We start from the raw sequence: 14277 nt of genomic DNA, 5'->3' as shown, positions 1-14277 counted from the left end.
ATTGTTTTCGATGGGCAGGAGCGGTGGAGGATCGGTGTATTCACCGCTGCAAAGAAGCTGCTGGCAGGACTTTTTGTGACGCCCTGCCAGCTCTGCGCCCCACTGTGAGAGCACTCTGGCTTTCAAACTGGGTTTGCAGCTGAGACTTTTTTCAGGCGCCATGCAGGCGATATTTTTAGCACTGAAAAATGCCTCAGTGTGAAAGGGGTCTAATGATTTGATCCCCTGCAGATTTTGTAAGTTTGCCCACCTACAAATAAGTGAAGGGTCTATAATTTTTATCATAGGTGTATTTTAAATGATAGAGACAGAATATCAACCAAATATCCAGACAAAACACACGATACAAAAGTTATAAATGGAGTTGCAGTTCAGTAAGTAAAATAAGTATTTGATTCCCCTACCAACCAACACTACTTCTGCCTCCCGCAGATTGTCTACAGTAGGTGCTCATGTAGTACACAGATTAGTCCTGTCAATGTAAGAAGGGGCTCCTAACGACAACTCGTTATGTGTATAAAAGACACCTGTCCACAGAATCTCTTTCTTCCATTCAAACCTCACCATCATGGGCAAGACCAAAGAGCTGTCAAAGGACGTCGGGGAGAAGATTTTAGACCTGCACAAGACTGGAATGGGCTACAAGACCATCAGCAAGAAGGTTGGTCAGAAGGAGACAACTTTTGGAGCGATTATTCACAAATGGAAGAAATACAAAATAACCATCAATCGCCCTCGGTCTGGAGCTCCATGCAAGTGAGGGATCAGCCCAGAACTACACAGGAGGAGCTTGTGAATGATCTTAAAGCAGTTGGGACCACAGTCACCAAACAAACCATTGGTAACACAATATGCCGCCATGGGGTGAAATCCTGCAGCGCCCACAAGGTCCCCCTCCTCAAGAAGGCACTTGTGCAGCCCCATCTGAAGTTTGCCAATGAACATCTAAATGATTCAGAGAAGGATTCGGGTGTGTGCTGTGGTCAGATGAGACCAAAATTAAGCTCTTTGGCATTATTTTGACTCGCTGTGTTTGGAGGAGGAAAAATACTGACTATGACCCTAAGAACATGGATGGATAGGGCCACGTATTTTAAAATCTTGGATAAGAACCTTCTTCCTTCAGCCAGAACACTGAAGACGGGTCGTGGATGGGTCTTCCAGCATGACAATGACCCAAAACATACCACCAAGCCAACAAAGGAGTGGCTCAAGAAGCACATTATGGTCATGGAGTGGCCTAGCCAGTCTCCAGACCTTAATCTCATAGAAAATGTATGGAGGGAGCTGAAACTTCGAGTTACCAAGCGACAGCCAAGAAACCTTAAGGATTTAGAGAAGATCTGTAAAGAAGAGTGGACCAAAATCCCTCCTGAGATGTGTGCAAACCTGGTCACCAAGAAACGTCCTACAAGAAAAGTACTAAGTCATGTTTTGCTTGGGGATCAAATACTTATTTTACTCACTGAACTGAACGTGTTTTTTCTGGATTATGGGTTGATATTGGGTTGATATTCTGTCTCTATCATTTAAAATACACCTATGATAAAAATGATAGACCCTTCATTTCTTTGTAAGTGGGCAAACTTACAAAAGAGAGTTGATGTGGGAATCCCTCCTGCCGGCCCATTGTCTTCTCCCGGTGGGGGGAAGCCGCCCCCACTCAGAAAAGAAAGTGATTATCGCTAGCAACTATAGCAGCCACTAGCGATAATCGCAAGAGAATCCGGCAGGCTGGTTGTACCCATTGTACATTCAGCCTGCCCATTAACGGTTCAAATCTCGGCCGGTTCCTGCTGAACCGGCTGAGATTCGAACCGTGGATGGCCGGCCTGAGATGGCAACTTCCTTGGCTGAAAACGGCATTACACTTTTTAAAATCAAGACATTTGTAGCCATGTCAGGATGGATGATTATGTAACCTGCTGTTAGCCAGGGACCGGACGTGTATACAAAGATCTGTCTGCTCAAGCCTTCATAGCATTCATTCATCAAATTCAGTTTATGAATAATTTATGGTTTTCAATCTGAAATTTGCACTTGTGAAATAATTTCTTGGTTGATAAAATGAAACCGTTTTACCGTGACGATATTTGTGCAAATGTGAACATATTTACTGAGGACACGAAGGTCATACCTTTCTGCTTGCCCCGCCAGTATTTGTTATAGCTGTGCCACGTCCTGGCATGTGCCTGCAACATATAGAAAACATCATGTCACAGGTGTGTTGTCGGCTGCTGTGTAAAAACTGGTTAGTGGATTGAGGTGTACTTATATGCAGTGGTGGCTGGTGGTATGTGTGCCAATTGGTCACCCGCACACATACCCCCCCCCCCGGTACCAGCTCCGCACTCACCCCATTTATGGTGCGGGCAGCGCTTCCCCCAGGGCGACAGCTTTCCCATGTGTCTCCTCCTCGGCATCACGGCAGCCATGCGTCTCCTCTCTCCTCCTCCTAGGCCAATAGGATCGCTTCTCCTTTCAGGCCAATATGGAAACGGGTCTCAAGACCCGCTTCCTGATTGGCGGGGAGGAGAATCAGCGTGACAATGGCAAAAATTCATTCACTATTGGCTTTTTGGAAGCCTATTAGAGCCTCAGGCAAAAAAAAAAGAAAACCCATTGGAATCCATGCGTTCGGCACCCTGCATGTAAATTAGGGGGCCGGACACATGGATAGGGGGGCGGCACCCCTGGCCCTGCATTACGCGCCACCACTGCTTACATGTAAATCTGACCTCCAGGTATGATGTGTATTGTATAGTTCTATTGGTCCAGCTTGGTACAATGTATGTCTGTATATCTCATACCTGAGGGGCTGCTGGGGAAGATGACAATCACTATAATAGTCTACTCTATTACAGTAATATGGTTGCAATCTTCTGGGTCCTGTGCTGATCGGCATGCTGACCACAGGGGGAGAGGGGGGGACTTTTTGCGATTCGGCACTGTGTCACTTTAACTGACAATTGCGCAGTCGTGCGACGCTGTACCCAAACAATTTGCGTCCTTTTTTTCCCTACAAATAGAGCTTTCTTTTGGTGGTATTTGATCACCTCTGCGGTTTTTATTTTTTGCCCTATAAACAAAAAAACAGCGACAATTTTGAAAACAAAATATATTTTTTACTTTTTGTTTTAATAAATATCCCCCACATTTTTTTTAAAAAAACAAATTTCTTTATAAATTCAGGCCAATATGTATTCTTCTACATATTTTTGGTAAAAAAAAAAATCGCAATAAGCGTATATTGATTGGATTGATAAGCGCAAAAGTTATAGCGTCTGCAAACTATGGGAAAGATTTATGGTGTTTTTATTTTTTACATTTTTTTTTTACTAGTAATGGCGGTGATCTGCGATTTTTACCGGTATTACGATGGACAGATCGGAGACTTTTGACACATTGTATATATATATATACATATATGGGATTTTGCCCAGGAGAGCCATTCTGCCACAGTATATCTGCGTGAGCCGGTCGGGAACCGGTTAATGAATACAAGGCATATTGTAAATAAGTAAAACTGCCCCACTGCAAGGGATCTTTTTTTATTTGGGGGGGGGGGTTACATCTGGACTATAAAGTACACATGGGGGGGGATAAGCATTATATAGAGAAAAATACACTCTGTAATATTCCTAATGTCTGGCAGCCTCACTTTCCACAATTATAATAAGTGTATCTATACCCAATTTACAAAATGAATGAATTATTTTCTTTTGTATAAATTTACTTGTGAGAAATCTGGCATCAACTATTGGTTCATCATAACCCTTCAGTGATCAGTGATGAGGTTTTACTGTCTGCAGTATTTACTCACCTTGATAAGGTGGTGTGCTGCCTTGTATGCTCCAGTCCCTCTTAGCTTTAGGCCCGGTGCATGTTCTCCCGTCTCATAGCCTTCAACTGCCACAGACTGTTTATGGGAAAAAAAGAGGGTTTTTTTCTAAATGCAGATTGCGTTTTGAAGAAATCTTTATTAGAAGCCAATATGGAAAGCAACCCACTCAAGAAAAACATGTCAATCTAGCAGGGTCCCCAGTTTGTCTATATGCTGTCATAGCTAGACATTGCTGATACTGTAGTTCTTTTTTTACGTGCATAAAGTAGTGGTGCTCGTCCACTCATCAGGTGTATATAAAGGCCTTTTTTTGAGGTTTATTGATTTAGTACGGTAAGACACTTATAAAGTTTTAATGAATGTCTTTGTTCCTATTGGAGATTGACTCCTTTGTTCCGGTGACCACTGTCGAAGCTAGAGTCGGAGCTAAAGATTATTGTTTTTCCCTTTCTTAATTGAAACCTGGAGACCGCCATTGCTGACCTGTGAATAAAGTAATACAGAACATGTGCGGGACTTTTCAGGTGCTACTTAGAATAATCAAAAATTATATATCGTAAGAAAGCATATAATTTATTAAAATCACCGTAAAATGTCTAACAAAAGCCACATGTGTAGTGCCATTTAGGTATTGGTAAAACAATCCAATAGGGCCCAGCCTACAATAGGTATGCCCCAATAACATATTGTCAGAACGCAATATCTCTTCTGAGTGAGCCACCTAAGATGCTGGACAGCTGCCTGGACAATTCCTGGGACAATCTTGCCTTGAACCTTGTTTATGGTGAGCCTTGAACTCTTTGCTCCTCCAATGAACTTCCTATTTAAGCCATGCCTTTTCCAGATTATTGTTCTCTCTCTCCAGCCAATTTCTTACTTTTTTCACTCCTGGTGCCATCCGTATCTTCAATACCGCTCATTAACGACCTTTGGCTTGTTTGATTAAATTTCTGCTTGATCCCAACCTGCAACCACTTGTTACCGACCTTCGGCTTGTTTACTGACTACACTTCTGCTTGAGCCCTACCTACAACTTCTTTTACTGGACCCTGGCTTTCTCACATACTGGTGGGGTGATCCTGAGGACCGCGACCTGGTGCTAACACTCAGCAAAACCCATCTCCACCATCAGGAGCTCTGGTGAATACCAGTTAATGCTTAGACCCCGCACCTCTGGTGAGCCCGCGTCATCCACCAGGGTGACCTGCTTGTATACCTATCCTGCTGGTCAGTGGGAGCCTCTCTACTGCTATAACCTGTGGTCTCCAAGCCTGACCCCTGGCCATGATTCATACTTAATCAACATACAATTTAATGTAATAATGTTTGCAAACTTGCTGTACATGTGTATTGTATCATCCTTCTTAGAAGACTGAGGGATACTTATTCTTCAATGCATTTTACCAGCATTATAACCACCTTCTCCTATCTGTGGAGAAGCCTGCCATTACATGCACATGAACTTTAATGGCATCCCAGTCTTAGCCCGTAGGGTTCAATATTGAGTTGGCCCACCCTTTGCAGCTATAACAGCTTCAACTCTTCTGGGAAGGCCTTCCACAAGGTTTAGAAGTGTGTCTATGGGAATGTTTGACCATTCTTCCAGAAGCACATTTGTGAGGTCAGGCACTGAAGTTGGACGAGAAGGCCTCCGCTCTAATTCATCCCAAAGGTGTTCTATAGGGTTGAGGTCAGGACTCTGTGCTAGCCAGTCAAGTTCCTCCAAAGCAAACTCGCTCATCCATGTCTTTATGGTCCTTGTTATTTGCACTGGTCCAAATCATTTGGTGGAGGGGGGATTATGGTGTGGGGTCGTTTTTCAGGGGTTGGGCTTGGCCCCTTAGATCCAGTGAAGGGAACTCTTAAGGCGTCAGCATACCAAGACATTTTGGACAATTTTATTCTCCCAACTTTGGGGATGGCCCCTTCCTGTTTCAACATGACTGCCCACCAGTGCACAAAGCAAGGTCCATAAAGACATGTATGACCGAGTTTGGGTTAGAGGAACTTGACTGGCCTACACAGAGTCCTGACCTCAACCCAATAGAACACCTTTGGGATGAATTAGAGTGGAGACTGCAAGCCAGGCCTCCTCGCCCATCATCACTGCCTGACCTCACAAATGTTCTTCTGGAAGAATGGTCAAACATTCCCATAGACACCCTCCTAAACCTTGTGGACGGCCTTCCCAGAAGAGTTGAAGCTGTTATAGCTGCAAAGGGTGGGCCAACTCAATATTGAACCCTACGGACTAAGACTGGGATGTCATTAAAAGTCCATGTGTGTGTAAAGGCGGGCGTCCTAATACTTTTGGTAATATAGTGTATATATCTGTAAGTGGTGATGCAAGAATTGCATTTGTGTATAAATGTTTGTATGAACTGTGCAATTAAATAGTTATATTAAATTTAGTTATAATGCTGGTGAAACGCTTTGAGTAAGTAGCCCCCCATTCTTCTAACAAGGATGATACAATATACTTGTACAGCAAGTTTGCAAACATTATAATTACAGTACATTAAGCTGTATGTTAATTATGTATGCTATTGGGGCATGCCTATTGTAGGTTGGATCCTATTGGATTGTGATACTAATGCTTAATAGGCACTACACATGTGATTTTAATATTAAATGGTACAATTAGTGTATATTCTGTATAATATCTGGATATTCTAAGTAGCACATGCAAAGTCCCCAAAATGTACTTTATTACTTAGCCTTTTTTTGCAGTTGCCATTGCTCACTTGCCATTCTAGAGAATATTATTATTAATATTATAATATAAGGATTTATATAGCGCCAACAGCTTGCACATTGCTTTACAGTATAAAGGGAGACAGTACGATTACAATACAGTTCAATACAGAAGGAATAGGAGGGCCCTGCTCATCCTAACCCATATACCTCCCAACATTTTGAGATGGGAATGAGGGATATCTACTAGCAAATGTATGTAGGCATAGGACACGCCCCCTGCCACACCCTCTTAAAGGAGAAATAACCCCCCAAAAAAGGTTAATTAAATCCACAAGTGCTTTTTTTTACCACTACTATTCCTTTATATTGGCTTTTAAAATGTACAAATGCAGCAATTTAGAAATTGGATGAAAGGTTTAGCACTGGGAAACACTTTTTGATAGATAAAAAGTGCATTTTATATACATCTATATAGATCAGACCAAAATGAGGGACAAATGAGGATGATTGAGGGACAGAGGGACATTGTTCCAAATCAGGGACAGTCCCGCGAAATCAGGGACTGTTGGGAGGTATGCCTAACCCCTTGGAGCCTAATGCCGCGTACACACGAGCGGACATTACGGCGGACTTTGCCCGGCGGACTGGATTTCGTCGGACAATTCGATGTGTGTGGGCTCCAGCGGACTTTGTTTTCTCAAAAGTTGGACGGACTTAGATTTGAAACTTGTTTAAAATTTATCCGTTGAAATCGAGTCCGGTCGAAAAGTCCGCCGTCTGTATGCTAGTTCGACGGACAAAAAGCCATGCTAGGGCAGCTATTGGCTACTGGCTATGAACTTCCTTGTTTTAGTCCGGTCGTACGTCATCACGTACGAATTCGACGGACTTTGGTGGATTGTGTGTAGGCAAGTCCGTTCATTCAGAAAGTCCGTCGGAAAGTACATCGAAAAGTCCGCCGGGCAAAGTCCGCCGTAATGTCCGCTCGTGTGTACGCGGCATAAGCCTTTTTCTGACACTTGTTACTTAAAAGTTCAAAATCAGTATTTCTTGCTAGAAAATTACCTAGAACCTCCAAACATTATATATATATATTTTTTAGCAGAGACCCTAGAGAATAAATTGGCAGTCATTGCAATATTTTATGTCACACTGTATTTGCGCAGCGGTCTTTCAAACGCAATCTGTTTGGAAGAAATGCACTTTTATGAATTTTTTTTAAAAAAACAGTAATGTTAGCCCAATTTTTTTTTTTTTTGTATAATGTGAAAGATGCTGTTACACCGAGTAAATAGATACCTAACATGTCACGCTTTAAAATTGCGCACGCTCGTGGAATGGCGACAAACTACGGTACTTAAAAATCTCCGTAGGCGACGCTTTAATTTTTTATTAATGGTTACCAGTTTAGAGTTACAGAGGAGGCCTAGCGCTAGAATTATTGATCTCGCTCTAACGATCACAGCGATACCTCGCATGTGTGGTTTGAACACTGTTTACATTAGCGGGCGTGACTTAGGTATGCGTTCGCTTCTGTGCGTGAGCTCGGCGGGATGGGGTGCTTAAAATAAAATAAATACGATTTTTTTTTTTTTTACACTATCCCTTTTGATCACTTTTATTGCTGTCACAAGGAATGTAAACATAATCCCTTGTGACAGTAATAGGCAGTGACAGGTCATCTTTATGAGATCTGGGCTCTATAAGACCCCAAATCCTTCCTTTGCACTTAAAAGCATTCAAAACGCCAAGTTTGGCTATTTTGAATACTGTAATTTTTTTCAAATCTGGCACCTTTGAGGCTTGGTCATACACGGGTCGAATTTTCGAAAGAATTTTCTTTTGAAAAATCAGAAAATTTGTGCGTTTTGTGATCCGATGGCGCCACCATTGATTTTCGAAATTTGGCCAACCAAGCCTTCAATTTCACCTCATGTTGCTAAAGAAAAGAATTTTCGTGGCTGGGAATCATCTTTTGTTTCCGGGAATTTTCTTTTCTTTCCGGGAATTTTCTTTTCTTTCCGGGAATCTTCTTTTCTTTCCGGGAATTTTCTTTTCTTGCACGTGCGCATTTCTTTTTTGAATTACATTTTGCGCACGATTCTCCCATCATTGATTCGAAAATCGTTAGTTTTTCCAAAAATTTCCAACATGTCCGATGACTCAAATTCGATGGCTGCACGAAAATCGGCTGTTGCTTGAGTTCACTAATGGTGCGAAATGCGAATGAAAATTCTTAGATAAGATTATCGAAAGAAAATTATTTCGAAATTCGACCCCATGTATGGGCTGCCTAAGGCTCCAGTAAACAGGAAGTGATGGCATGACATTGTTTCCCGGTTACTAGACCTGAGACCCGATCGAAGCCGATTTTGGCTTCGTTCGGGGGCTCTGGCCAGTCGTCGGACGCTGGTCGATCAGACCTCCTTGTGGAACGGGAGAGCCTGGGCGAGCCACGGCGGGAAGGGGGTGGTGGGGGGGGGACGCCCCCCACTGCTACTTGTTATAACAACCGAGCTGCTGATTAGCCTCATCGGTTGCCATTACAAGAAAGCCAACCGCCGGCTCTAGAAAACGGTCCCGGGATGATGCCTGCAGCTGCATGCATCACCCCGGTACAACCCCTTGAAGCCGAAGGCCGCATATTTTGCATTACGTCAGTGTGAAGGGGTTAGGAGAGGAGGAGGTGGTACAAAAGGTAATAGCTGTGGGGGATGATCTGATGGAGGTGGCCAAAGTACAGTTTTAGGGAGAGGTGAGGTAGGCTTTCCTGAAAAAATTACTGTAGATTTGAAGAATTGCCCTAAGGTGGACATGGTAGGAGCTAACCTGACATACTGGGGTAGGGAGTGCCAGAGGCTGGGAGAGGTTCTGGAGAAGTCCTGGAGGAGAGATGCTAGTTGCCTGGTGTCATGCTGACCCTTTGGCGTAAATATTCTAAGTCACTGGTCTAGATGAAGTATGCAGAGAAGAACCTCCGAGTTGACTCATCTGCCTATAGAGTCACCGACAGGGGCGGACTGACCATTGAGTCACTCGGGCACTGCCCGAGGGCCCTGGGCCACTAGGGGGCCCCATTAGGGTTGCCAGCCTCAGTAAAACCAGGGACAGTATGTATAAATCTGTGTTTTTTTTACATCTGTCTGTGTATACGTGTACATGTATGTGTATACTGTGTGATTGTATACTGTGTGTGTGTATACTGTGTGGCCCCATAATCACTGATTGCCTGGGGGCCCCATAATCTCCTATTGCCCGGGGGCCCCATGAGTTATCAGTCCGCCCCTGGTCACCGACATAAAGCACTGAAGTCAATGGGTCAGCAGAACAGCCGGGAAGATTCCACTTCCAGCATAACTTTCTGTCCTCTTCTCAGCGATGTCTTTCCCTACTTCCAGGTGACAGTTGTGCTTCATTTTACAGGCAGCCATGGACAGTAACTCACCCAGGGGTTGCTGAATGTGATCCAATATTTCACTCGGTCACCAAATTTCTCAAAGCACAGGTTGGCATAATCGGTAAAGTAGGTGACCATACTGATGTTCTGCCAGCCGCTGTATTTCTCCTGCAGGTTCTGTAGATGTCACACAGAGAACGTGGTTAGAGATGCAGCATTGATGGAAGGACATCATACAAGTCCAACAACAAGAGCTTCACTACGCAAGTCATTCATATAATCCCAATGGTGGATTTGTAAAGCAAGAAGTGAAGTATGCCGCAAAGTCCCATCGTGTTTGTCCTTTGTTTAGTGTGGCTGAAGGTTTGTCATGTTTATAGATTAGTGAAAAGGAAAACCATGTGAGAGGACACCTTGGTCTGCGAGGCTCCAGCACATATCATACAGCAGTACCAAGCAGGGTCAATGGGAAAGTAAAGAAGGTCGCTCAGCATGTGACGGGTTCTGTGGAATATTCCAATAAGTCGGCCAATACTGAACATGACAAAGCTGGAACCAAAACTGACAATGGAACACCTTCTTTCATTTAAAGTTCAACTCCAGGAAACCTAAAAATTATCCCCTGGAGTGGGGCGGCTCCCTCACTGCAAGACCTAACGGCAACCTATGGGACAAATGTTGCCCTTTTCTTGCTTCTATCCAGCCCTTGTGGGGCACTGTTCTTCCCACTACTATGAGGCACCATTCCTTCCACTGACACCAATGATGGGGCACCATTCCTTCCACTGACACCAATGATGGGGCACCATTCCTCCCACTGACACCAATGATGGGGCACTATTCCTTCCACTGACACCAATGATGGGGCACCATCCCTTACACTGACACCAATGATGGGGCACCATTCCTTCCACTGACACCAATGATGGGGCACCATTCCTTCCACTGACACCAATGATGGGGCACTATTCCTCCCACTTACACCAATGATGGGGCACTATTCCTTCCACTGACACCAATGATGGGGCACCATCCCTTACACTGACACCAATGATGGGGCACCATCCCTTACACTGACACCAATGATGGGGCACCATCCCTTACACTGACACCAATGATGGGGCACCATTCCTTCCACTGACACCAATGATGGGGCACCATTCCTTCCACTGACACCAATGATGGGGCACCATTCCTTCCACTGACACCAATGATGGGGCACCATCCCTTACACTGACACCAATGATGGGGCACCATCCCTTACACTGACACCAATGATGGGGCACCATCCCTTACACTGACACCAATGATGGGGCACCATTCCTTACACTGACGCCAATGATGGGGCACCATTCCTTACACTGACACCAATAATGAGGCACCATTCCTCCGACTGACACCAATGATGGGGCACTATTCTTCCCACTGACACCAATGATGGGGCACTATTCCTCCCACTGACACCAATGATGGGGCACTATTCCTTCCACTGACACCAATAATGAGGCACCGCTCATCCCACTGATAGCAATGATGGGGCAGCAGTTCACCCACCACTATGTATAAGTCCATTCAAGATATATAGGGCTGGATACTTGTTATAAATATCCTCTTTACCTCGACATATATTGAGGATAGAAAGCTAAGATAAGTTCAATAGGTGGGAGATTTGTCCAATATTGACTCGTTGACTACAAAGTTTTGTTTTTTTTCCCTACATGTGCGGCTAGTTTATTTTAATAATTTCAATCTTGTTAGCCTATAAGAGGGAATATACACAACACTGTTATTGCTATTTAAAATAATAAAATTATTTTTGTATTTTTTTTTATTGTTGCAGGACACTGTGTAGATAGACAGCATGCCTGTATTGGGTGTTTTGTTGAATTACCATGCCCCCCCCCACCACCACCAATCACAGTCTGCCTCTTGCCTCAGGCTGAACAGACTTTGGAACAAAGGCAAATGGCATGTCTGTACAGTGTCCTGTAACCCCGCCCCCCACTATCAGAAAAAAAGAGATGCATGGTCACATGACAGAACTTTTGAACCTTGTAAAAAACAAAAATGGTAAGAAACATAATTTCTGAAACCATGTACAGATGGGCTTTTATCAGAGTTTAGGATCTGCTGCGGTTAGGTGGAGGTTCAACCTCCCTCTCCTGAAGGCATTAGAATCGTGTACAGGAAAGGGGCGTTTTGACCGATGGCCGTGGGAAACCTCTAAACGCAATTTTGCCACATTTTGCATTTTCCCGTGGCCGAGGTACATCATGGCCAAGTGTACAATGAAGCCTTAGTGTGTATGCTGAGTAAAAGTAGTAAAGAAGCCCATGTGTGAGGTCAGGCACTGATGTTGGACGAGAAGGCCTGGCTCGCAGTCTTTGCTCTAATTCATCCAAAAGGTGTTCTATCGGGTTGAGGTCAGGACTCTGTGCAGGCCAGTCAAGTTCCTCCACCTCAAAATCGCTCACCCATGTCTTTATGGGCCTTGCTTTGTGCACTGGTGTGCAGTCATGTTGGAACAGGAAGGAGTGATCCCCAAATCCCCACAAAGTTGGGAGCATGAAATTGTCCAAAATGTCTTGGTATGCTGACGTTTTAAGAGTTCCCTTCACTGGAACTAAGGGGCCAAGCCCAACCCCTGAAAAACAACCCCCCACCATAATCCCCCCTCCCCCCCACACCATAATCCCCCCTCCACCAAATGATTTGGACCAGTGCATAAAGCAAGGTCCATAAAGACATGGATGTGCAAGTTTGGGGTGAAGGTACTTGACTGGCCTGCACAGAGTCCTGACCTCAACCCGATAGAACACCTTTGGGATGAATTAGAGCGGAGACTGCGAGCCAGGCCTTCTCGTCCAACATCAGTGAAGTAAAGGCAGGCGTCCCAATACATTGGTAATATAGTGTACAGTGCCTTGAAAAAAGTATTCATACTGCTTGAAATGTTCAACATTTTATAATGTTACAACCAAAAACGCAAATGTATTTTATTTGATAGACCAACACAAAATGGCACATAATTGTGAAGTGGGGGGAAAATGATAAATGATACAAATAAATATGTGAAAAGTGTGGGGGGTACATTTGTATGGCGCCCCCCGGAGTCAATACTTTGTAGAACCGCCTTTCTCTGCAATTACAGCTGCAAGTCTTTTTGGGGATGTCTCTACCAGCTTTGTACATCTAGAGAGGACATTTCTGCCCATTCTTCTTCTTTGGAGAATATCTCAAGTTCTGTCAGATTGGATGGAGAACGTCTGTGAATAGCAATTTTCAAGTCTTGCCACAGATTCTCAATGTGATTTAGGTCTGGACTGTGACTGGGCCATTTTAACACATGAATATGCTTTGATCTAAACCATTCCATTGTATCTCTGGCTGTATGTTTCGGGTCGTTGTCCTGATGGAAGGTGAACCTCCGCCCCAGTCTCAAGTCTTTTGTAGACTCCAACAGGTTTTCTTCTAAGATTGTCCTGTATTTGGCTCCATCCATCTTCCCATCAACTCTGACCAGCTTCCCTGTCCCTGCTGAAGAAAAGCATCCCCACAACATGATGCTGCCACCACCATGTTTCACGGTGGGGATGATGTGTTCAGGGTGATGTGCAGTGTTAGTTTTCCCCCACACAAAGTGTTTTGCTTTCAGGCCAAACAATTTAATTTTTGGTCTCATCTGACCAGATCACCTTCTTCCACATGTTTGCTGTGTCCTCCACATGGCTTCTCGCAGAATGCAAACGGGACTTCTTATGACTTTCTTTCACCAATGTCTTTCTTCTTGTCACTCTTCCATAAAGGGCAGATTTGTGGAGAACACGACTAATAGTTGTCCTGTGGACAGATTCTCCCACCTGAGCTGTGGATCTCTGCAGCTCCTCCAGAGTTACCATGGACCTCTTGGCTCTTCTCTGATGAATGTTCTCCTTGCCCGGCCGGTCAGTTTAGGTGGACGGCCATGTCTTGGTAGGTTTGCAGTTGTGCCATACTCTTTCCAATTTCCGATGATGGATTGAATAGAGCTCCGGGAGATGATCAAAGCTTGGGATATTCTTTATAACCTAACCCTGCTTTATACTTCTTCACAACTTTATCCCTGACCTGTCTGGTGTGTTCCTTGGCCTTCATGATGCTGTTTGTTCACTAAGGTTCTCTAACAAACCTCTGAGGGCTTCACAGAACAGCTGTATTTATACTGAGATTAAATTACACACAGGTGGACTCTATTTACTAATTAAGTGACTTTTGAAGGCAATTGGTTCCAATAGATTTTAGTTAGGGGTATCAGAGTAAAGGGGGCTAAATACAAATGCCCCCCACACTTTTCACATAT

General features: G+C 44.1%; 1 protein-coding gene across 6 annotated transcripts in view; it reads right to left on the bottom strand.

Moving 5' to 3' along the window:
- LCTL (lactase like) overlaps nucleotides 1-14277 on the bottom strand; it is a 127063-nt gene that overhangs the window by 46850 nt on the left and 65936 nt on the right. For all 6 annotated transcript variants that reach the window (XM_073618297.1, XM_073618299.1, XM_073618296.1 and 3 more), the window contains exons 7-9: nucleotides 9987-10115; nucleotides 3824-3919; nucleotides 2138-2192 (exon numbers count right to left, since the gene is read on the bottom strand). In XM_073618297.1, coding sequence (XP_073474398.1) covers nucleotides 2138-2192; nucleotides 3824-3919; nucleotides 9987-10115 — 280 coding nt within the window. The remainder of the gene's footprint in view (nucleotides 1-2137; nucleotides 2193-3823; nucleotides 3920-9986; nucleotides 10116-14277) is intronic.

This window comes from Aquarana catesbeiana, linkage group LG03, assembly GCF_042186555.1.
Source record: "Aquarana catesbeiana isolate 2022-GZ linkage group LG03, ASM4218655v1, whole genome shotgun sequence".
In the NCBI taxonomy this organism is placed as follows: Eukaryota; Metazoa; Chordata; class Amphibia; order Anura; family Ranidae; genus Aquarana; species Aquarana catesbeiana.
Note: the sequence above shows the minus strand (reverse complement) of the source record. Positions and strands in the feature narration are given on the sequence as shown.